This window comes from Leptonychotes weddellii, chromosome 3 (genome assembly GCF_054177405.1).
Source record: "Leptonychotes weddellii isolate Sample4059 chromosome 3, ASM5417740v2, whole genome shotgun sequence".
Lineage (NCBI taxonomy): Eukaryota > Metazoa > Chordata > Mammalia > Carnivora > Phocidae > Leptonychotes > Leptonychotes weddellii.
Genome location: NC_138371.1, coordinates 143,609,604 through 143,634,598, shown reverse-complemented (window position 1 = coordinate 143,634,598; position 24,995 = coordinate 143,609,604). Strand labels below are relative to the sequence as shown.

General features: G+C 33.5%; 1 protein-coding gene across 1 annotated transcript in view; it reads left to right on the top strand.

Moving 5' to 3' along the window:
- DACH1 (dachshund family transcription factor 1) overlaps nt 1-24,995 on the top strand; it is a 383,401-nt gene that overhangs the window by 290,659 nt on the left and 67,747 nt on the right. The window contains exons 5-6 of the mRNA XM_081815014.1: nt 13,769-13,904; nt 17,441-17,575. Coding sequence (XP_081671140.1) covers nt 13,769-13,904; nt 17,441-17,575 — 271 coding nt within the window. The remainder of the gene's footprint in view (nt 1-13,768; nt 13,905-17,440; nt 17,576-24,995) is intronic.

The window sequence follows — 24,995 nt, the reverse complement described above, 5'->3', positions numbered from 1 at the left end:
AATTTATGTCTATACAAAAACTTGCACATGGATATTTATAGCAGCTTTTTTTTTAAATTATTGCCCAAATTTGGAAACAATCAAGATGTCTTTCAGTAGGTGAAAGGATAAAAAAGGTGGTACCTCCGTGACTCTGTTAAATTAACATTTGTTAAGTGGAACATAGGGTGTTGGATGGTGAGTCATGGTCCAACAACAGACCATAAGAAATACTGAAATAGAGAACTTTATTACTCATGAGTCCTAGAGGAAGTACCTGGAGGACCACATGATGAGGTCAAGGCAGAGTGCAAAGAGAACAAGGTAGGAGCTGGGGCAGATGCCTGTATTAAGATCCATGGGTGGAATATTTTGAGGTTCCTTGGCTAGGGCTAGATTGGTCAGTTAAAACCAGAAGAGCAGCGTTTTGGTAAGCCCCACAGGGGTCCTATCTAAAAGGAGATTGCTAATCACAAATGCTGTTGGGGAAGTCCTATTAGGGACTTACGATTTGTTTGTGACTCTGTGGCTGCTGTCTAGGGCATGTGCTTGCATGTCCCTCCAAGACAGTTGGCCAAACAAAATGGATGCCTAGGCAGCGATACCATGGAGTAGTTTAGCTAAACTCCTGACACCATATAATGGAATATTATTCAGAACTGTAAGGAAAAGAGCTATCAAGCCATGAAAAGACATGGAGAAAACTTAAATGTATACTGGTAATTAAAGAAGTCAGGCTGAAAAGATTATACACTATATGATTCCAAGTATAAGACACTCTAGAAAAGGGACAGCTATGAAGATACTAAAAAGATCAGTGATTGCCAGGGGTTGACAGGGATGAATAGGGAGACCACAAGGAATTTTTAAGACAGTGAAAATGCTCTGTATGATACTATAATGACAGATAATGTCCATTATACATTAAAAAGAGGCCTTGTGGGGCACCTGGGTGGCTCAGTCGTTAAGCGTCTGCCTTCAACTCAGGTCATGATCTCACGGTCCTGGGATCGAGCCCCGCATCGGGCTCCCTGCTCCGCGGGAAGCCTGCTTCTCCCTCTCCCACTCCCCCTGCTTGTGTTCCCTCTCTCTCGCTGTGTCTCTCTCTGTCAAATAAATAAATAAAATCTTTAAAAAAAAAAAAAAAGAGGCCTTGTGACTACTTATACAGAATGTTGAATAATATGCTAATAGCAGTTTTTCTTATAATAATGGCTCTATAAACAAAGATATATACTAGTTCCTCATACCATTTTCTGAAGTATCCGCATCAGAAAAATTATATATATAGAGAGAGAGATTATAATATATATAATTATATTAGTTCTATATTATAGATATATGGATATTATATATTATGCTCTATAAATATATGGAATATAAATATATAAGTTATATATATAATATATATATCACAGAAGACCGAGATCAACTTCTTAAAAATCTTTAGCTGAGAAAATGCCAATGAATGCTACATTGTCATCAGCCAAGAACTGAGAAGATAACTTTTAAAAATTCTTCTTTATTCTAAGTGACTTTTAGAGGGTTCCTTTGTTACCAAAGAATTTGTTAATCAAGGAGTCACTGCATAATTCAATTTATGATCGTTTTTGGTAATACGTATTACTGAGAATTCAACATTCTCATTGCCTCACTCACTGAAGTGAATGAGAGGGAGATTTTGGCTGAAGAAAAAAGCCTAAGTGTTCCTATAATTGTACTCCATAGCTATTTAAAAAGAAAAAAAAAGAAAAAGAGAAGGTACTAAATATTAGTTACAGGATGTGATTATTCTCATTTTTTTAAATTTAGTAATTATTACTATAGATAATCATCTTCATAATATTAATTATTTAATTTTCACTCTTGAAACTGGGAATTTTTATAATTTCTCATTTAGACAAGATTTAGATTCATAGTTAAAGTAAAAATATGGCAGAAGAGCAGATTTTAGCAGTTTAAAATCATAATGGGTGACTTTGTTATAAACTCTATGTAATTTGGACATCAGCTAGTAGAACATGGATCCAAAAGACTCCAATTACATTAAGAAGCTTGATTTATTTTATATTTTCAATACATATATATTTTTAAAATTGTGTTGTAGCAAATGTTAATTAGAATACTAAAATAGTGAAACTTCCTTTAATAAATCCTTGATTGTCGGGGTTTAGGTAAGTCGGAGGAAGGAGTTGGGTTTCCTCTGGAAGGCATCTGTAGAAAACAATCTAGATTATTTAAAAGTCAGCAACATTCCTGTGGTTTCTTAAATTAAGGTTAGGAGTGGAGAGGAGGGAGATAGGGAAAAAGGAAGGAAATATGCAAAAAAGGTAATAAGAAAGGGATGGAGCTCTGTGTCTTGAAATGTGTGCCAACGCCTCCTACATTATAGTGATATCCCATTTCCTAGTCTCTTGGGGCAAATATTTTTAGAAACTTGGCTATGGATAGATTAAAGGAAATTCTGGACTTTTGAATGCAGTGGTGCTTTAAATGATCCTAGCAGCTAAATAAGAAACAATGCTCTAATTAAGAATGATTAGAGAAAATAAAAGCTGATAGTTTTTAAATTATTATTTATCATTAATAAAACAAAGCTGGTAGTTTTAATTGCCAACATCAAAGTGAAGTTCTGTTGGCCACTGTGGAAGTTCTGAAGGGCCTATTTGCCCCTTTCCTCTGAGGCTGGCCACCTATATATTTTTTAATTTGATGCTGACAGGTAAAGATCATTGAGAAGAAACAGTTTCAAGAAAAGCATGAGACAATTCTAGTAATTTTTGGTAAGAAATATTCAGACCTGGGAAAAACTGAGAGAATGGCTTCAGAGAATAAGGGTGAGGAATAGGTTCTTTGTAGAATTCCAAATATTAGGGGAAACAAGTAATATAATAAATCAACCTGCCTAAATTTATATATAGTAGACTTTATAGCACAAGCAGTGTTTAGTAAACTCCCGTGATATGTATTAGTTAAACTTAATTTGGGGGAAGTTTTATTTTCCCCAAAGAAAATGTTTGGCTCCTATGTCACATTAAATAGTAGGGGACCCAAGTGGGCAATTAGAATAGCGCTTGCAACTTGGTTTGCCTGAAAAGATTCTAACTGTGAAGGCCGATTAAGAGTGAAATGTTAAATACTAGAGAAGAAGATATACCCCCATCTGAAGGAATGATAAAACAAGAGAAGTAGCCTTTGAAGGGAAAATAGAAGTTTGAGGGGTTTTCCATGTGCTGGAACATTGGTACATTCCAATGGCATTTTTTGAGAGTAATGACAAGAATTAAAATGATAACTCAACCTACATGAGAATGGCAATAAGAATTTATAAGACAGAAGAGAAGTGAAAACAAAGCTCTCAGAGTTACATATTTTAAAGCATTCTGTCCTTACCCTTTCTAGGAGGTAAAGGAGCTTCAATGACTTTCTCATAAGCCTATTTATGAGAATGTACATACTAGTACATGCAGTGGAGCAGGGTCCGAAAGCTGTTTCCTTGGGTAAAATTCACCCTGCCTCCCCAGTGTTGGCATGGATTATGAGTTAAGAATGGCCTTACACTTTTAAGTGGGTGGGGAAAAAATATCATAGGAAGGAGAATCTTTCATGACACATGAAAATTATATGAAATTCAAATTTTAGCGTCCATAAATAAAATGTGTTCGCAACTTAGCTACTCTCTTTATATAATGTCTATGGCTGCGTTCACATACAAAGCAGAGTCGAATAAAATATTTACTAGCTGGCCTTTTACAGAAAATGACTGCTGATACCCACATTAAAGCTCTGATTAATTCAAACACATGTGAATCTTAGGCTGTGGATAATTGATACAGCTAAAACTAAACTCTCAAACATTATGGGGCCACAGGATTTGGTGTTGAAAAATAAAAGAAATTAAAAGGACTGAGGAAAAGAAAATTACATGGATGAAGATAGTACCACTGTAACATTCTCACTTGCTTTAAATGCAAACCTTCATGATGGAGTCTGCCAAAATTAAATTTAGATTTTTCTCCTGCTGATTGGTTTGGACTACTGGAAATAATTTAATAAGATAACTTTGAGTAGGAAATGGGCATATACTGTTTAGACAATAATTCTAATTTAAATCCCTAATAGCCAATCGCCTATAAGTATATATTAAATTATTATAGGCTCTGTATTAGTCTATTATGTATCAGTGAGACTCAGATATTTTTGAATGTTATGAATGAAGAGACATAGACTTGAGATGTCAGATGTTATATAATCCAGCTTTCTCCATGGTGGAGAAATAATTCTTGCATCCTCCCTAGCCATTTTTATATAGCTAAGATTTTGTGGAAAGCCTATTCTATTTTCAGCAAATTCAAGAGTGAGGAGTGCTACATTAGCTTCTACCTTAACTTTATTACATTCTCCTGGAAGAAAAAAGGTCTAATAATTCTTCTGTGTTCTAGCCATTTAAATATACAAATCCTCTGCTATAGTCCCTAGAGTGTTTCTTTCCTCCAGACCAAATATTCTCACTTCTTTTGACCATTCCTCATCAAGCTTCTTGGTTGACTTTTTTTTAAAGCACCCCCTTGTCCCCAACCCTTCCCATACAATATTCTAGAAGTGAACAGAAGAGACACTGGAACTAACATAAGCCTCAATTTGGACAATAGTTTATAAATGTAGTCATAATTCATAAAACTTTTTGCTAGTTGAATGTGTGACTCATTAAATTTCATGCCTTTTCAACATGAAATTTTATTAAGCCAGTTCTTTGTTTTTATACTTTTACTAGGAATTTGCATTTGTCCATATTAAGTGTGTTTCCCAGTCCACCGATTTAGGCTCTTTAGATACTTAACTTTTTTTTTTTTTTTTGAGTATAGTTGACACACAATGTTATATTACTTTCAGTACAACATGGTGGTTCAACTTCTCTATACATTGTTATAATCACCACAAGTGTAGCTATCATCTGTCACCATACAACACTGTTACAATATCATTGACCATATTCCCAACGCTGTGCCCTTTGTTTCTGTGAGTTATTCATTCCATAACTGGAAGCCTATTCTTCAGATATTTTTGAATCTTGACATTCTAAACTATCATATTAGCTATTTATACAATCATTGTATCATTTCCAAATTGTAAAAGGATGTATTACTTGTACTACCTTAAATCACTGAGGAAAATAAACGGTATAAATCAAGAGATCAATTCTTCTTGTCATTAGAGAATTCCTAATAGGCTGAAATGTTCTACTAATTGATTCTCTTTAGGTATCATTCATCAAGTAGCCCCAAATCTCCCTGAATGAATCAATATTTTTCTCACATTTTATTTAATAAATTCACAATGATATAAGGACTTAGAAAAAATAGTTCTTATTGAAAAAAAATAAAATTAAAAAAAGAAAGGCAGTATATTTTAGTGGCTTAAAACATAGATTATGGAGGAAGGATTCTTGGGTTTATATTCCATTTCTACCACCTCTTAGTCATGTGACCTCAGACAAGTTACTTAATATCTCTGTTACAATGAGGTTAATGATATCCCTACCTCATCAGATTGTCACACTGATTAAATTAGTATTTATGAATAATACCATTAGAAGTTTTTGTACACTGACATTATATTCTCCCATTATTTTCTCTCCAAATATTCACAAACATCTGTTTAAAAATAAGTTATAGAATCTTATAAGGAATTTGTGTCAAGCTTTTGAAATAGAGTCAAAATCGTAAAGTAAGAACTCTTTTTTTTCTTGTTCAGCCCTCTTCACCTAAGAAAAGCACTGCAATTTGCTTTTGGGGGGCGTTGTAGTGCAGTGGTATACAAAGCAGATTTTTAAATGCATTTTTTTCAGATTTCATTTTTTTCAGGGATAGTATAGAATTGTTTTTGAGAAATTTGGCAATATTCAAGTTATTCTACATTCTTGAATAAACATCCTTCTCACATGCCACATTACAGGGTTTTCTGAGAACAAGGAATATGACTTAAATTTGTTAGGCTTCTCCACCAACCTCTTTGTGTGTGTGTGTGTGTGTGTGTGTGAGAGAGAGAGAGAGAGAGAGAGAGAAAGAGAAGCAGAGACACTTTAGGACATTCTCATTTAAAGAATTAAACATTGAAAAAAATTTAAATACAATGTATAAATTTCCATTCCCTAATACTTTCCTTCAAAGTAGGTCCTTAAAGTACTATTTAGTAAATAGGACTTTATGTGCATGAAGTTTAAAATGTTTAAATATTATAAAAACTAGAACCAGAGTGACCTGATTCTCAAAGTACATGAAAATCCTAGAACAATGTCATGTCCTTTATGTTTGTTTTTAGGTACAGAATAGTTTATTTTGGGGCAATCATAAATAACTCTAGATGTATGCATTACTTTTAGACATTTTTCACAGAAAAATTGACTTCATATAATTTTTACTTGGATTTAGAAAAAACAGTTAAGTATATTCTCTTAATGTTTATTTGGGTGTTGATATTTAAATGTGAAGAGGATACTCACAAGAAAAAGAAAGTATTAAAACATAGCCACCACTAACTCTGCCCTACATCAATGTATTTAAACAAATCACATATATTTAAACCCAGAAGTTTGTAATAATACTAAAAAACAAACTCATAATTCACCTTTGAAATCTAGGGAATTGATTCTTTTAAAGGACAAAGGTTTAAACAAAGGATAAATAAAAGGGTAGAATCAAGCATTTTCCTGGGTTTCCCATACAAACTGTTCCTCAGAATAATCATTAATTCATTAGGGGAAATTTCTGTCCATATAAATAAATCTTCTAGCCAAAAAATGAATAAGGAATGATATATTTAGAATGTCACCAAATTGCCAGTCCTAATGAAGTGGCCTCTAGGCCATGATCATCAGTGGGAGCCAGCATCATAAAATGCAACCAAGCAGACATTGTATGCATGGGGGCATGCAACACCATCTATGAAGTAGTCTCGCCCCAAGCTCAACTTGAATCAAGCATCCAGATTTAACTGTGTAGGACATTCAAGATATAGAGGAAGATAGAGATGAATTACACCCTTAAGGAACTGCATCTGACCAGTTCCGTGTGGTCGTAGCCTCTAAGAACATCTTCAGTGCCTTAACTAGATAAAAATTTGGCTTTCAACATTTGCCATGCACAGAGAGGATGATGCCAGTTAATGAATGGCAGTGTTGGCCAAGACGGAATTTACCTTTTTCTCCTTGCTCTCCGCCCTCTGCTCCTCCTTCCTTGAGTGTGGGAATGGAGGAAGTCCTAGCTTTTGATTAAGATGCTAGTATTTATTATTACATAGGGATGAATTATATCCCTGAGCCAAGACGGTAAGTTGTTGTTTAAAGTAACTGGAAGACTTTATATTAACAAATAGTAATCTGAAATTATGAGGCTACCTGAATTTTCATACAGATACAGGGGAAAAAAAATAGTCCCCTACCACCACTGAATAAGTTTGAAGAGACAGCAGGAGAATAAAACTAAGTTGTTTATGATTATACTCATGGGTCCTACCAGTTTCACATTTAGCAACATTAAGTATTTCTTGTGTATCATCACCAAAACAAATAAAAAGAGCTATGTAAACACCCCTTGAAGCCTCACTTTAGAACTTTGAGTCATGGAGTTTTGATGGTGTCTGCCTGATCCTCTACCAGATGCAAGTATATTAGTAGCATCATTTACTATGTCTTCCAGAATTACTTTTTTTTCCCATTTTATTTTTTTTTTACTTTTTAAAAAAAATTATTTTATTGTCAGTCACCATACATTACGTCATTAGTTTTTGATGTCCAGAATTACTTTTTAACATTTTCCTGAATCCAGAATCCCACTTCTATTATTTGTTTTCTCTGATAGTTTTTTTCAGAACAAGGGAATTTATATGTCACACTTAATCAGTGTACATATCTGATTCTGGACTCCGCTGCCATTTCCTAGTTTATGATAGATGCTCCATGAGGGAAAGGATTTCCATCAGTTCTGTTTACTTATATATAACCAGAACCTGGGACACTGGCACATATTAGATGTTCAGTAAATATTCTTTGAATAAATGAATTCAAGTCTGAGTTGTCTTAAAGCTCAGGAGTTGGGGTTATATAAAGTGCTAGTCAACTTCAGTTTTGTAAGTTAAATGTTATATCAAGATAACATTTAATGTTAGAAATATCTTCTCCCCACTCCTATAACATATTCAGTGAGGGAATCTCAGTCTGATAAACATATGAAAATCCAGATCATTAAAAAGAGAGCAACATAAAGTAAAGCTAAATGAAATAATTCTTTAGAGAAATCAGTTGTGATTGAGTTGTGATTATTTAGACTTACACTAAAAAAATATTTTAAGTTGATAAAATATAATGCATTTTGTGATGGAGAAGAGGCAGCTGAGGCAATGTAATTTTTTAATTGTTCAACTGCACATGTGTAGTACTGAACATTTGATACTTATTGTTTTAGAATTTTGGAATACACTATTTTGAATTCCACCTTTGATTCTGAATTATCTTAGAGACTAATACTTCTTGTTCTGCCCAGAGGCAATAAATGCAGCCTTTTCTTTATTGTTATTCCGCTACCATTAGTTTACTAGTATGACCTTTTTTTTGTGAGAGGGTATTCCTCTTAAATTTTCATTTATTATTGTGGCTGGTTTTATAAAGATGGAACATTGCAAAGGATTGTGTTTTATTGATTGGTGGAGTTATGATGCAGGATTATAAAGCACTGTGTTGAAGTATTAAATTAAATATTCTTCCTCTTTGTCCTACTTCAGGCCCATCTTGGAGGTTAAAGGGTATTACACAAATGAAATGATAAATCCAGTTTACATAGTTTCCCTATAGACATTGAACTGCTTCTTTCTTATTATGTCTGAATAAAACTCATTATCTATTTTGTTTCAGTAATAATTATGAGATTCTCTGCTAAGCAATTCTTTACTGTCTCCATTATTCTCCATCTTATAGCATACTCTGGAAAGGCAAGCATATAAATATGATAAAAGAATTAAGCTGTTGAAATAAATTAATTTATTGTGCAACAATGTATTCAAATCTTACTTGCTCAGTGGATTTTACTTTAATGAAATTCTTCAAAGAACAATACATCATGTTCCAAAGATTGAAATTATACATTAAGTGAAGTGACTGAATATGTTGTGTCTCAATTTATAGAAAGTTTCAATTGAATACTTAGCTTTTAAATAATAAAAATTTGCATAAATTAAAATATTTTCTTTAAACAAAAGTATTAAGTATTGTCTTTGTATCCTTTGTTCTTAGACAATTATAATCAAAGTAAAAATAAGCTAAAGCTAAATTAAATACAATTTCACCAACATTTTCTAAGCCTTGAATTATGTTTTTAAGATGTATTTTGCATTAGATTTAAACCCAGTTTATTTTTTACCTGGTTTATTATATAATGTTTTAGAGTATTTTGAATGTATAAATGAATAAGTGAATAATGCATGAATGAAAAGAATCATCAAGGAAAGCTTTGACAGTTAAATATATTGACTAATGAAATAATTTTTATACTTATGTGGAAAATAAAATGACTAATTGTTTTTAATGGCATAATCATTGTTGCTAGAATTTTAGGCATTAAATATTTAAGTATTTTATGAGTTAAATATCTCAGGAAAAAATCAGTATCTCATGCTTTCCATTAGCACCAGTAAGAAATCTATTTTGACAGGAAACTCAAGACTTGCAAAATGACTTCAGAGGGATTGATTTATTTCAAGATTGCACTTTATCTCTGTGCATCCAAACAGGTGCATATATGATCACCTACATAACTATTATGACAACTGTTAAAATGTAATGATGAATAAACATTGACATCGGTGACTTTTTCAAGAAAATAGAATGGTTAAGTTAGAAAACTGTATTTTTGTCAATTAAAAATATAGAATGTTCTTTTTCAAAAACATACCATGTACTTCTGTGTAATCCAAGTGTTGAGAACCAGACGTATTAGGAATTACCTTTCTAGTTTAGACAAACTCATGTGCCTCTTTATTAGAATTTTTAGAAATCAAGGTTAGACTCCTTGTAGTATATCTCTGGTCATTTATGCAGTTAACATTAGCATAACTTATTAATACATTTACACAGACTATAAAAGAATTCTATACAGTATTATACGCAAAGGATTAAGAACACTTCTTCCAAGACCTATCTGAGTAGCTACTTGAAAGACACATTAAGCACAGTGTTGTTTCAAGCAGTTAAGTAAAGGACCTAATTGCCATTTTGGGGGGTGAGAGGATTAACAAATTGTGGGATATATTTGTGCAGTTGAATATATTCAGCAGTAGAAAAGAATGAACTAATGACACATGTAATAACATGGATGAATCTCAAAAAAAGTTTTGTTGTGAAGAAGAAGCCAGATACAAAGTATGTACTCTATGGTTTCATTTTTACGAAATTCTAGAACCAGCAAGTCTATTTTGTGGTGATAGAATTCAGAAAGTGGTTGCTTCTAGGAATCGGGAGGAATTGACTGGAAAGGGACAAGAGAAGTCTTTCTGGGGTTATGGGAATGTTCTAGATCTTGACAGAACTCATCAAACTGAATACATAATAAATGCACAGTTTGCTTCATAGTTTAGGGTAGGTGTGAATGTTAAGAAAAAGGATTTATAATATCAGCTGTTTTTAAAATTATAATTAAAAGATCGGAAGTAACTTTCAGCATCCAGATGTGAAGTCTCTATTCTTTTAAATCATGTATGTGTTTGTTTCTTAGAAACTTAGGTCATTTCGTTTGCCATGTGGACTAAAGAACTCATATCATTTAGAAGTATACCTTCTTTGGGGCACCTGGGTGGCTCAGTTGGTCAAGCGGCTGCCTTCAGCTCAGGTCATGATCTCAGGGTTCTGGAACCCCATGACGGGCTCCCAGCTCAGTGGGGAGTCTGCTTCTCCCTCTGTCCCACCCCCTCCTCGCTCTCTCTCTCTCTCTCTCTTTCTCTTAAATAAATAAATAAAATCCTTTTTACAAAGTATACCTCCTTTGATTTATTTAGTTTGGAAAAATAACTGGTAATATGTTTTTGTGTGTGTGTGTTGAGACATTAATTTCAAAATATTTTATCTCCAAATTGTGCAGTTGGATACCATCTTTCTTTAGTATCCTTCAGTATAACAAATGCATGATGTGTCATAAACTTCTCTGAACAAGCTAACTGTAAACTTTAGCACTGGGGAGGGGGTGTCTCCCTCTTTCCCTCTCTTCTGCCCCATCTCTCTCTCTTCCTCATTTACTTATTTTCGGTCTTTCAAATGTAACCCCACATGACCTGGGTAAGAAAACATATTGTGTGATGCATACATTTACCTACATACCAGTCAGTTTGCTGTTTGCCGAAAATAGAGCACTTTATTCTTAACCTCCGATCAGTTAAGGTAAAGGGCGAGTGTTATATGGTATAATATTGATAATACATCTCTCCTTTGGGAGGTTTTAATTGTCCTTTACAGAAACCAATCCACACATTTTAGACCAGTCCAAAATCTCCTAAAATACAAAAAGTTATCTTTACAACAAGATTTAATATACATTGCAACTGCTGAAAGAATTTAGTTGTTGTTGTTGTTGTTTTCTTTTTCCTTTGTTTTGGTTCTTGTAAATCTTTTGTCATGAAGTTTCTTATGGCCTGTTTTTATTCCATGGAGTATATAATGGGAAACTCGTTCATGCATGGATTTGGGAAGAGGGCTTTGTCATTTTTCTGGTTATTTTCATTTTATTTGTCATGCTTTTTTTTTTTTTTTAAAGATTTTATTTATTTATTTGAGACAGAGAGCACATGAGATGGGGGAGGGTCAGAGGGAGAAGCAAGCTCCTTGCTGAGCAGGGAGCCCAATGCGGGACTCGATCCAGGGACTCCAGGATCATGACCTGAGCCGAAGGCAGTCGCTCAACCAACTGAGCCACCCAGGCGCCCTGTCATGCTTTTCAAAAATTAAGCCTCCACATATCTGTGGAAGATGTTTATCAACAATGTTCAGGATTAAAAAATTAAACAGGTATGAGACAAGTGGTGCTCAATTTTGGATGCACATTAAAATCACCTGGAGTCTTAAAAATAAAGTGATGTCTGGGCTCCACTTCTGATCAGTGCATGGGGCTGATGTAACAAAGGACCATGCACTGGGTGACTTAAAACTACCCAAACGTAGTCTTTCACATTTGTAGAGACTAGAAGTCTGAAATCAAGATGTCAGCATTGTCATGCTCCCTCTGAGCTCCTAGGTAGAATCCTTCCTTGCCTCTCCATCGCTTCTGGTGGTGCCTGGCAATCCTTGGCATTCTTGTCTGGCAGCTGCGTAACTCCAATCTCTACCTCCATACATGACATTTTCTCTCATATCTTCACAATGTCTCCTGTAAGGGCACCAGTCATGTTGGATTAAAAGCCCACTCTACTCCAGCATGACCTCATTTTAATTAATTTCAGCTGCCAAGACCCTTTTTCCAAACATCACAGGTACTGGGGATCAGGACATCATCTTTTTTTGGAGACACGATTCGACCCCTCATACTCAGTAAGCCAGAATCTCTGGGAGGAAAGCCCAGGCACCAGGCATGTTACAAACCTCCCAGGTGATTCTAATGCAGAGCAGGACTGGGAACCACCACCGGACTAATAGAACCTCTGAGACCAAAGATACGTATCACCTACCCTCATTCTCAATGGTCCATTGACCTCCTACAAGTCAATTACATTTTAAACCTTTTTTCTTTTAAATTTCTTAAAGTCTGCTCTTTTAATATTTGCATTTTTGCACCTGAATAAGGAATTATTTTTTTATTTATTCCATATCATGTAGTTTACCTTCTAACCTTTCAAATATTTATTAATTATTGAAAAGACAGTTCTTCCAGGCCTATGTGCCTTGCTATCTAAAGGCATAAATATCTTGTTGCTCAAAGAAGAAAATGTTAATAAGTGGAGTATCTTATTTCTTAACCTGTAACACCATTTATAATAGCTCATTGGAGACAGTTATACGATATATTTGCACATTAGTCTAATGGGGAAGGTTCAGGGCTTAGCGGGGGAGACGTGGCATGGGACCTAAGTGTTAACACAATAGTCTCAGGAAACATGATACCAAGTTTCCCTGGGATACAACTAATATATATTTCATGAATTTCCCCTAATACATATATGTGGTTGAATTGGAGCTGAGAGAAGCAGGTAGTCTGAAAATTATTAGAATCAAACAAAATTATTCCAATGTTAAATAATAATCGATTTCTATGACGCCTTAAAAATGTGACCATCCAGGTGCGTCCAGAGCAGTGCCCTGAGGAAAAAGCTGCTAATAACGTCTCTAGTGTTATTGTTATTATGGCCTGTCACATTGATAATTTGTGTGCTAAATGATCCGTAGACACTTGCTGAAGCAATAGAACCTAGTTAGAGATTTTTTGAAATTGATAATTGTCTAGAATTGAAACCTGCTTTGTTCTGTTATTTTGTTGCTGTTCTAATGGGTTCTAAAAGGGTTGTCTTTGTTGGCCTCCCTTTTTCTCCAGAGAGGGGATCCGCATTTGCCATTACCGCTTGCCTGTAGAACCCGTTTCTTAACTAGTCTTTCCCCACTTTGGCTTCGCTCAAGATAAAAGGTTACACTGCCGATGAAAGACGAATTTCTTTCCTTTACATCTCTATAGTACTGCATGAACAAAAATCAACGTTCCTTAAGTAAAGTTCCCATGTATTTACCTCTTCTCTCCCCCAATTCCTTCCCGCGGTGTCGCAGGAGCGCGTCCCAGACAGCCCTTCGCCGGCGCCCTCTCTGGAGGAGGGCCGGAGGCCGGGCAGCCACGCCTCATCCCACCGGAGCAGCAGTGTGTCCAGCTCCCCAGCACGGACCGAGAGCTCTTCTGACAGAATCCGTAGGTCTCATACTTTTACTTGTCACCATTTAAACTATTAGCTGGCTTTTCTAATCAAAATGCCCTCATTCCAAATAGAGCTCAGATGTATCATGTTCTGAAGCTCTGTAGCAATAGCCATCTCTCAAAATTATGTTTCCCAGTTTGCAATATCATGAGGTATGGCACTCCATTAACAGGTTCGGATATAAACTCCCTCTCTTGATGCCACACATAAAGATCTGAGCTATGAAACAGGGAAAGTAACCTTCTAGATTAGTTTCTGAAGTAAACACCTCCAACTCACAGTTATCTAGTGGCTAAGTATATGGTTTAGGGGTTACTCAAATTTATTCTGCAGCCCTACCTCCTGCCAGGTTTTGAAATTTATCAATTTTCAAAATTCACCCTTGCATTGACAATCATAGCCACAAAGAGGAATAAAAAAAATGGAATTCAAAATAATTGACTTACACAAACAATGAATCGTGGAACACTACATCAAAAACTAATGATGTAATGTATGGTGATTAACATAACGTAATAAAAAAAATTAACTTAAAAAAAATCTTAGTCATTCTTATCAATGGATTAAAGAATTTTAAATTGCTTGAATTTTAGAATTTGAATTAGTAAGTCAATAATGCATATTATTGTCAGATATTATTAAAATCTAAAAAGTAGGGGCTCTGTTTTATTTCATGATTACATTTTCAGATATTTAACCGAGAAAATGAAGAGTAAAGTTAAAAATGCCATTCAATTAACTGGTTATTTTATATCTGTATTTTGTGTCGAGAATCTAGTATTGTTTTTACAATACAGTGAACATATTAACAATGATTGTGTTGGTTGACAAAATCAGTATCATTGTATCCTTTCCAGGATTTAGTTTATTTTAAGAAATCATGTTTGTGCTACAAACTTCATCTAATTACACATAACTGGCTGAAGTTATTTGGTTTTTGAGAATATTTTTATAACAAGAAAAACATTTGCTATAAAGTGTCCTTATAAGTCATAAAGGTTCATTTGCGTAAAGTAGAAATCCTTAGTATGAATGTTATTGAGGTAGATAACAAATACTAGGTTAAATTGTATATAATACGACTATTTTAAAAATAGTTAATTATTGACAGTTATATAGTTCAACATAATTCTAAATATAAATACTTGATTTGGCCTGTCTAAAACATATTTCCCTAATTTTGTAAGAGATTTATAACTGTGCATTAATAAAAGTGAATATAACCATTCCCAAACCAATGACATTTTCTGGGGCTTGTAAATCTTGGCTCCCACTACCTCAAGCCATCTTTCATATAAAATATTTTCTGTATGCTTATATGCCATGCTGACACTAGAATCAGAAATTTCATGATGCATATTGGTTTCATTTCTAATGCTTTTATAAGATGTCATCATTGAAAAGACACTGTCCTTCTAGAGAAAGAAAAATATTTTTTCATGACACTTAAGTGGAAATTATGGGCAGATAGGGTACAATTTGAAAGAATTTTGTCATATATTCATGTTTTAAATTAATCATTGTATTCTTTTTTATTCTTGATAGAACAAAGGAGAAATTTTTACATGCTTGGGGTACCATGATTGTCCAAGTAGAAATACATACACATGCACACAAATGCATGCATACACACACACACATTCATGTAAATACATGTTCACATATATGCATATTTTTAATGTTTTTTTTTAACTAGACCAACACAGACATTTCAAAAATAATACAAAGAATTCTTTCACACTGATCACTCAGATTCACCCAATCATCAATGTCTCTGAAAGAGATATCTTGATAAAGGCATAATGGCACCTTAATGCCCCTATCGTGGACATGGACATCATGCTCCTTTACCTCAAATACATCATTGTTTATCTTCTCGAAACAAGGAATTTCTCTTATGTAACCACAGAACAATGATCAAAATCAGGAAATTAAGATTATTACAGTACTCTTTTCTAAACTATAAATCTTTTTCAAATTTCACCAACTTTCCTACTAACATATTTTTTTAAAATTTTTTTCTTACTAATATTTTTAATAGCAAAAGATTTTTCTTTACTAGTCCAAAAGCCAATCCAGGATCACATATTACAATTATTTGTCATATTCCTTTAGTCTCTTTTAATCTGGAACAGTTCCTTGGTCTTTTTTGTCTTTCAGTATCTTGACATTTTTTTTTCAAAGAATATAGGCCATTTATTTTGTAGAATTTCCTTTAGATGGGATGTTTTGGTTTTCCCATGATTAGACTTGAATTATGAATTTTTGGCAGGAATCACAGGGGCATGATAGTGTGTCCTTCTCAGTGCATCCTTCTAAGAGACATGATATTCCTCAATACTTGTCATAACTATCTCTTGGTTAAGGTGGTGAATACAAGATTTCTCCACTGTAAAGTTGCTCTTTTTTTAAACCTTTGTAAATAATAAGTGATAATAATAAGTCTTGTGAGGAGATATATTAAGACTATACAAATATTATATTTTTTATCAAACTTCCATTCCACTCCTTTTAGAATCATCTTTTGAAGATACTTCCCTCACACGATTATTGCTATGGTGATTTCCAAATGATAATTCCTAATATATTCTTATGATATTTTCCAAAAAATCTCTTTTTTCCAGAGAAGATAAGTTTTTATGGAATGAGTACTCACCCAGTTTTTTGCACAAAACCAAACTTTCTTGGGCAATTTATTAAGAAATTTATTGCTTGGATTTTGAAAATCATAAGGGTGTTTTGTCATCTACTTTATTATTTCAATAGTGACACGTTACTGTTAATAGTTCAAGAAAGCAATTATTGTTTTTATTCATTCAACCATTCAATAGATACTAATTGGGCACTTGTATTTTCAAGTCTGAGTTCAAATTCAATTTTTAAAGAGGTACTTTGAGGGCACCTGGGTGGCTCAGTTGGTTAAGCGACTGCCTTTGGCTCAGGTCATGATCCTGGAGTCCCTGGATCGAGTCCCGCATCGGGCTCCCTGCTCGGCAGGGAGTCTGCTTCTCCCTCTGACCCTCCTCCCTCTCATGCTCTCTGTCTCTCATTCTCTCTGTCTCAAATAAATAAATAAGATCTTTAAAAAAAAAAAAAAGCTACTTTCAAAAAAAAAATAAAATAAAGAGGTACTTTGGTATCTGTGAAACCTTGTGTTTTATTGACTAGAATAGAATAAGAATATTAAAACAGTTATATTAGCCCCTTAACTTGTTGAAAGTTAACAACTTTTAGTGGTTGTAGTGGTATGGCCATTCAAAAGTATTCCAGATATATATAAAAATATATATATTATTTGTGAAATAAAAACAAGATAAAATGTTTTCAATTCCAGTATTTTTCTGCTTATCCTTAAGAATTATCATAGTTACCAATTCTCAGTTTTCTTAGAGATAGATTACAATACTGTGAGACCATTACACCATTATATTTTATTTTATTTTTTTAGTCCAAATGAGTTTAATTAATTTGTTTGAACATTGTGTGTTATGGTGTTTTTGTCTTTGTTCTTTTGTTTTGGGCTTGACAGCTGTCCATCAGAATGGGTTATCCATGAACCAGATGCTGATGGGTTTATCACCAAACGTACTCCCTGGGCCCAAAGAGGGAGATTTGGCTGGTCATGATATGGGACATGAATCGAAAAGGATGCATATTGAAAAAGGTAATATATGGTTACATGGCCTTGTTTCTCCTGTTCAACATGTTAACTAGATTTTAATCACAGAATGAGGTATACTTCTACCTCACAAAAGATGGCATATAAACATTGTAAAAACCTACAATATTAGGTAAAACTTAAGCCTTTTCAGCAAAAAAGAAGTGTGAATGAAGATCTGCTGCTTTTCCTTATACAACAGGTAGGTGATAATTTACTTTCCAATATATTAAAAAAGTGGACAATTGTTTGTTTTAATTGTTATCACTGAGTTTCTAAAGACCTACTGTTTGTCTTTCTCAATGCCTTTAGGGCCAAATGTCATTTTTATGTACCTGATAGAGCTACAACAATATATGAAGGATTATTATTAATATTTTTGGATTAAAATCTACATGGTCATCAGACCAATCAGGAAATAGAAGTGAATCTAACCAAACAATGTACTAGTTGTTTCAAAATTACATGTAACAAATAAAGCCCAGCTGGTGGGAAGCTGAAAGTTTCCTATTTGTATTTCATTTGTATCAGCCTAACCCATTTTCACAGGCATATTTTGATATTTTCATGCCCTATTTCATAAAGTAGTTTCATGAAGAAATTTAAGTATTATTTTGGTATGCATGTTAAAAATTTGTACTAGTAGATGCAAATTTATGTTTTCAAATAGTAAGGTTTGGATTGTGAATATAGGAACCCTTCCAAATCTTTTTCATCTTAATTTAATATTTTTAAATTTTATTAATATAGACTGGGTACTTTGACTATCTTTTTTAACATGAATACCAAATAATCAGTGTTATGAAAAGGATTAATTCTTTGGAAAACATAATTACACAAAAAGCACAACTAGCTGTCAAAAAGGAAAATAAATAAAATTGGATATTTAATAATTAATGAAGCAGAAAGAAATGATTGGAGGAAGACAAAGTTAAGGTGGGGCAAATTTTTTTTCCCCAAAAACTCAGGATACTTATATAAAACCTTTTCCCATTCAACATAAAAACAGACATGCGGAGCCCTTGGGGAGAAAGAATATTTCTACAAATTAGATTATCTGCATTATGGAATGTCAGTGAGAAAATGATAATCTTTTCTTGGTGTTAATATGTCAAAATCTAAGAATAATTGAGAGCAGCATTAAGGCAACTTTCTAATTTTTTATTTTGAAACTTGATATCAAATGCTATTACTAAACTATATGCAATGCGTCAGTGAGTCAGATGGTATCTAAATACTTAATTCTAGTTTTTTCACAAGCTGTTCTTCAACAATGACTAAAAATATTATATATATTGTCCTTTACATATATTTTGACATATACCTTTTATATTTGATCAAAACCTATTTGCAGGGGCGCCTGGGTGGCTCAGTCGTTACGCGTCTGCCTTTGGCTCAGGTCATGATCCCAGGGTCCTGGTATCGAGCCCCACATTGGGCTCCCTGCTTGGCGGGAAGCCTGTTTCTTCCTCTCCCACTCCCCCTGCTTGTGTTCCCTCTCTCGCTGTGTCTCTCTCTGTCAAATAAATAAATAAAATCTTTAAAAACAAACAAACAAACAAGAATTCATTGTATAGGTTAAGCAGCCATTCTCCATCAAGGTTCTGCTAAGAATAAAGCCCTAGAAGAAAATAATGCGAGTGACTCATTTCTCAATTTTCCCATGGATACTACATAGATGGTTTCACTTGGAATGCATAAGGGCGAAGTTAATTTATGACATACAATGGATGTCAGGATATTAGGGCTTAATTCTCTTGTAGCACCTAGCGGAGAAGAGCTGGGAGTAAAATGTAAAAGCTCAAAGATCGTGGTGAGAACACCACCAAAGGCATGATCAATAACATATTGGAATGAGTTCCATTGGAATTTGGGATAGATAGTTTGTACAACCTGATGCTTCAATTTGAGTTTACCTACTATTTTGCTATTAATTTTTTCATGGGTTCTGTCTATCCATTTATCTATTTTTTTAATTATTATTACAATTTTGCCACCATGGAGGCTTTCCTGAATTATCATACTAGGTTGTTTGAGGGGACCTACTTCTGTTTTTCCCATATACCTGCTCCAAAAATCTTCACTACAGTATTTGCCTTGTTGTTTGGAAGTTATATCTCCATTGGTCTACTCCCAGTACTGGACTGTGAACTCCTTGGAGTCATCTGTGTACTTCATTTGCTTTAAACAGACTAAGCAATCTGTGAATACCTGATCTGGGCTGAATCATTAGGAGATTCTAAGAGACAGTGAAAGAAATCTAAAACAAGTAAAAGATTGCATTCTTTAAGGACTAATAGGTAAGCAAAAGGTGGAATTATATAACTTTTAGAAGGTACATTTACATGAAATAGTAGGATGTTCTGACGATGAGTATACACAAAAACTTTCTGTATCACTAGTGGTACTTCTCATCATATCGAAGTTTTTAAAATGATTTTGCTGTCAGAATAAAGACCTTGACTATAGGGGTGCCTGGGTGGCTCAGTCATTAAGCGTCTGCCTTGGGCTCAGGTCATGATCGCAGGGTCCTGGGATCGAGCCCCACATCAGGCTCCCTGCTCCGTGGGAAGCCTGCTTCTCCCTCTCCCACGCCCCCTGCCTGTGTTCCCTCTCTCGCTGTTGTGTCTCTCTCTGTCAAATAAATAAAAAAATCTTTAAAAAAAAAGACCTTGACTATATGCCAATGGTTTTCCAATATGTTAATGTATATTTTATAAGGGAAAATAAATTTTTATTTTAATATTCTTCCTAGGAATATAAAACTACCATTGAATGCATGATTTCCAATATAGTTATGTAATCCTAGAGATTGTGATATTGATACTAATTACAGTAAGTATTTTGTTATATGTTGCTCTTTCTTTTATACACCCTCTCTTTTATCTATTTTTCAGCATACTGAATTAACAGTAAATATTCATGACTTTCTAGATTGATAGAGTCTACTAAATTAAAAATTGTTTTCTTTCATGACTGCATTTATCATGTGCCTCATAGTGGCCCTGCAACTTTCTTACTACACATATCTGTATTAAAACAAGTGACTTAATTTAGAGACATTTGTAGAGAAATTAATTATATGTTTGTGTCATTTTAGGCTCAAACTTTTTATATGTAATTTGCTGCTTACCACTTTAAATCATTCAAATGATAATAATTCTTTAGAAAACATGGATTTTAAAAATCGATACTAAAATTAATTTGTATGCTAAGAATCACTGTGGTCTAAAATCTTAATCATCAATAACTTTTAAGTATTTTTAAATCTTCTTAATATTAAAAAGCTATTAACTCCACCCCATTAGAATACTTAAGCCACCCTTAGCTGAAGGCATTCTAATTCAGAAGTACTAACTGCTGAGGAAATTCACTCCCTGTTTTTAAAAATAAAAACGCTGATAGGTTTTTGAAACTCGGAAGAGTTTAAGGCACATTCAAAATGTAAATTTGAAAACTGAGTTAGTATATTATGAAGGAATAGACATAATATCATATAAGTCATCCCAAGTTTAAGGAGCAATGCTTTTAATATTAAAAACTTTGACTAAGGGCGCCTGGGTGGCTCAGTCATTAAGCATCTGCCTTCGGCTCAGGTCATGATCCCAGGGTCCTGGGATCAAGCCCTTCTCAGCAGGGAGTCTGCTTCTCCCTCTCTCCCTCCCCCTGCTTGTGTTCCCTCTCTGGCTGTGTCTCTCTGTGTCAAATAAATAAATAAAATCTTAAAAAAAAAAAAAACTTAAAAACAAAAACAAAAATCTTTGACTAAAATAAGGGCTTTGTCAAAGATAGGTGCTGAGGAAAACTGTGGTACAGCTCAAAGCTTCAAAACCAATTTTATGTCTTTAAACTTTTATAAACAGATTCCAAGTTCTTTAGAGCTCTCTGGACTTTAAAACCATTTCTGATCTTTTCCCTCAGTCTGAATTTGGTGAAATAGGCAGTAATAATTGACATTTGAGTTATATAAATAGACTCACTGTTCCTTTATGCGGCACCTTTCTCTTTATTCCCTGCATATTTGTCCACAGCTGCTAATTTACAATATTTCTCATGTATAATTTGTTTCTTGGTGTTTCTTAAATTGCTGCTTTTTTCAACACATTTTTGAGCATGTTTTACACCTTCGTGTTGTTCCATAGGCACATTTTTTGTTATTACGGAATTTATCTAATTTTTAATTTACCAAAAATTAAATATACAATACAGATAAGCTTACATTATCAGCTTTTTCCAATTATAGAAAACTTAGGTGTGTCTATTTGAACTAACTATGAAATACCTAATTTATGCTAGTGAATTTCAGTCTTGGACTAAGTATACTGAAATGACATAATCAATGGGTAAATATTTACTGATTGCCAGATATGTGAAATAAACCATATGAAATGCAAAAACGTTTCCTTTTTCTGTCCCTTTCTCTTTTTCTCTCACTCTTTTTGCTGTATTTTTTTTTCTTAATACGTATCCTAATTTTCCCTATAGTTGAGCATTTTCCCTTTGTTTTCATAAAAAATATGAAAACTTTCTTTCATTGGTGACTCCTGCCATTTTAGAAGCAGAAATAATTTACGAAGCAGCAAGAAATACAGGGGATTTGCTTCAGGCCATAAAACATTTTTTTTGTGGCATATTCTGTTTGGTTGGCAGTGCTCAAGATTTCCAATGGTTAACATACTTGTATAAAAGGTTTCTTTTTGGTACTCTGAATTTGAGGACAGGGCACTAAAGACAATAAAGTAGTTCATAGCCTGGCCATATTGGGGTTTCCTCTCATTAATGTTTTATTTTTAGCCTCCAACCTTGTGGACTATTTTCCTCCAAAACATCTTTTTGAATGACTATGTCATCGCTTTTCTCAAGTTTGTGGAAATAATTTTTTGAAGTATATTTCCTTGTGCACATTTCTCAATGTTTAAAAATTCTAATTTTACTTGAATTAGGATTGAGTCTTCAAGAATGGCCTTCTTTTAAATTCTAGATCGACATTACACAAATTAATTAATAGTAAATTTTATTTTGTTATAACACATATATCACAAATCTTAACCTGTTAGTTTTTCATGTGACTATATAGATGTGTATAGAGTAAAAGCCCCCTTTTTTTTAGAGAAACCTGTATTTTGATTATGTTAACACACATATAGGGCCATGAGTATTTTCATTTTAAAATTCTCTAACAATGTAACTTTTCCTTCACTTTTATTCTTAAGATATAATTTCTCTTGGCATATCTCAAAGTCTTTTATAAAATATTCTCCCTAAATACTTACTAATGTGACTTTACTCTTCATTTTCCAAGTCTGTGAAATAAAGGTATTAAATTTAATGCAGATACTTTAATTCTGTGATTCGTAACACTAGACAACAAATTTCTCTGAATTCCAGAGCTCTTTCTTAAGCAGATGGCAGATTTCACATGCAAAGTCATAGCTCAGGTGAAACTTTATGAAGGCACTGGTTTATTATTTTATGAATTATAATTTGAGAAGCAGAGTTTGCAGTAACATTTCAATGTCAACTTAAGAAAATTCTTACCATGAGAACCCCATGACATACCTGTATGGTGGGCAATTGGTATAAAACGGGTTTTAATGTTTATTTTTTCCCCATGCACCTTGCTGACCATCTTGTCACACTGAACTTTCAGGTTTCTCAAACATCTTCTGTCCTTTCCCAGATGATCCAGTTTCTTTCTTTACCTGGGATATATATGCCTCCTACTCATTAGTGCTCAGCCCCAAACTCTTCTGGGCAAAAGCTCTGTCTTCTCATCATCTTTGTATACCTAGCACAGAGTCTGCCATTAGTAGGTACAATAAATTTCTTTTCAGGGTTAAATGAGATAATACATGTCTGGAGTGCTTGACCTACATAAATATTCCCTGAAATTATTAGTAATATCAAATTAGAGAATGGGTATGTGGCTTGATTTGATAGATGCGAAAACATACACGTTGTGAATCACTGAATTAGAATATTATGTTTATAATCCATAATATCACAGTTTTCATGACTTATGGTTGATCCTAAATAGGAATACTGAAACCACAGTGTTTTAGAGAATGTTTTGACTTCATATGACAACACTGTAATATGCACAGTTTTGGAAGGGAAAAAGTAGTAAAGTAACAATGTTAGTTATTTTTTATATCAATGATTGTGAAGGTAATTGCCCAAATAAATTTTTATGACATTAAAAAGTTTTAACTCATTCAAATCAATTTATTGACCCTGAATTTATTTGATAAATGTGTTGAGGAGAAACAAATATGTGTGGCATGTAAGGCATAGGAGATAATGGTTTTTATATATAGGTGGGCCACCATTGAATAGGTCCCAAATCAGATGAAATCCTCTGATGGGCAAGAATTTCATCTTTGAACCATTCACACATGCCACTTATAAAGTAGACTATCTTAATTCTACCTAGGAATAAATTTACATTTTCCAGGAACTTACTTTATATAATTTATATGGATATCATTAAAAGAAATAGAGCCATTTATTGATACAGAAGACCTCTGTGGCTTCTCCAAGACATGTGTAACTTTAGGTTTTGGTAACTGTTTTGGATACTTAGGACGTTGAATCATGCTAATATTTCCTGATGATTTTCACGAACTATATGTGAAAAAGATTAGAGGGTGTCTAGTCTTGGATACATTATATGTAATAATATATATTTGTTGTAGTTTTGCTTGTAGTCAGATAAAATGTCTTTTCCTCATGGAAAATCCATAACAGGCTATTAATTATTCCACTTATTTTCTGCTTTATTTTCTTGAGTCCTTTTGATAGGCATGGAATGACTCACTTCCTCACTGTTTAAGAAATATTTTTACATAGTTACGCTGATAGCTAATATTTTATAACATTAAAAGGGAAGTAGAAAGTAAATTACTAGTAGATTATTAACATACTAGTTCCACATATAAATTTGCTTCATGTAATGATTTATTTATGAATCATTATAAATGCCTTTATTTCCTTCATTTAAGTAGTTTATTGGCTTAATGAATTGATTATTTCTAATTTTTTATTCTGCAATTTATTCTCATATTGCCTAAACCTTGGATTTCTAGTTTTTCTGAAGTTTCTGAAGCTAGTTTCAGGTCGAACTAGCAAAGTTTAACTAGTTTCAGGTTGAAATTTTACATAGACTGGTATGGAAGTGATCTAAAGGGGATGTGTACCTTCTTCTATGTGTCTGTTTGAAAATTTGAAATTTCCAAATTGAAACTTCATTTTGGAAATATTTTAGCTTACAATCTAATATTCCTTAGAGGAGCTGAAACTAGTTTTATTTTGCACATTTTTACTCTGTAAATGGACAGGTACATGTTTTTTCTTAAAGAACTATTAAAATATTTCCCTTTCTTCCCTGATTAGACATATGTAGAAATGTACCCAAAAGAAGTCATTG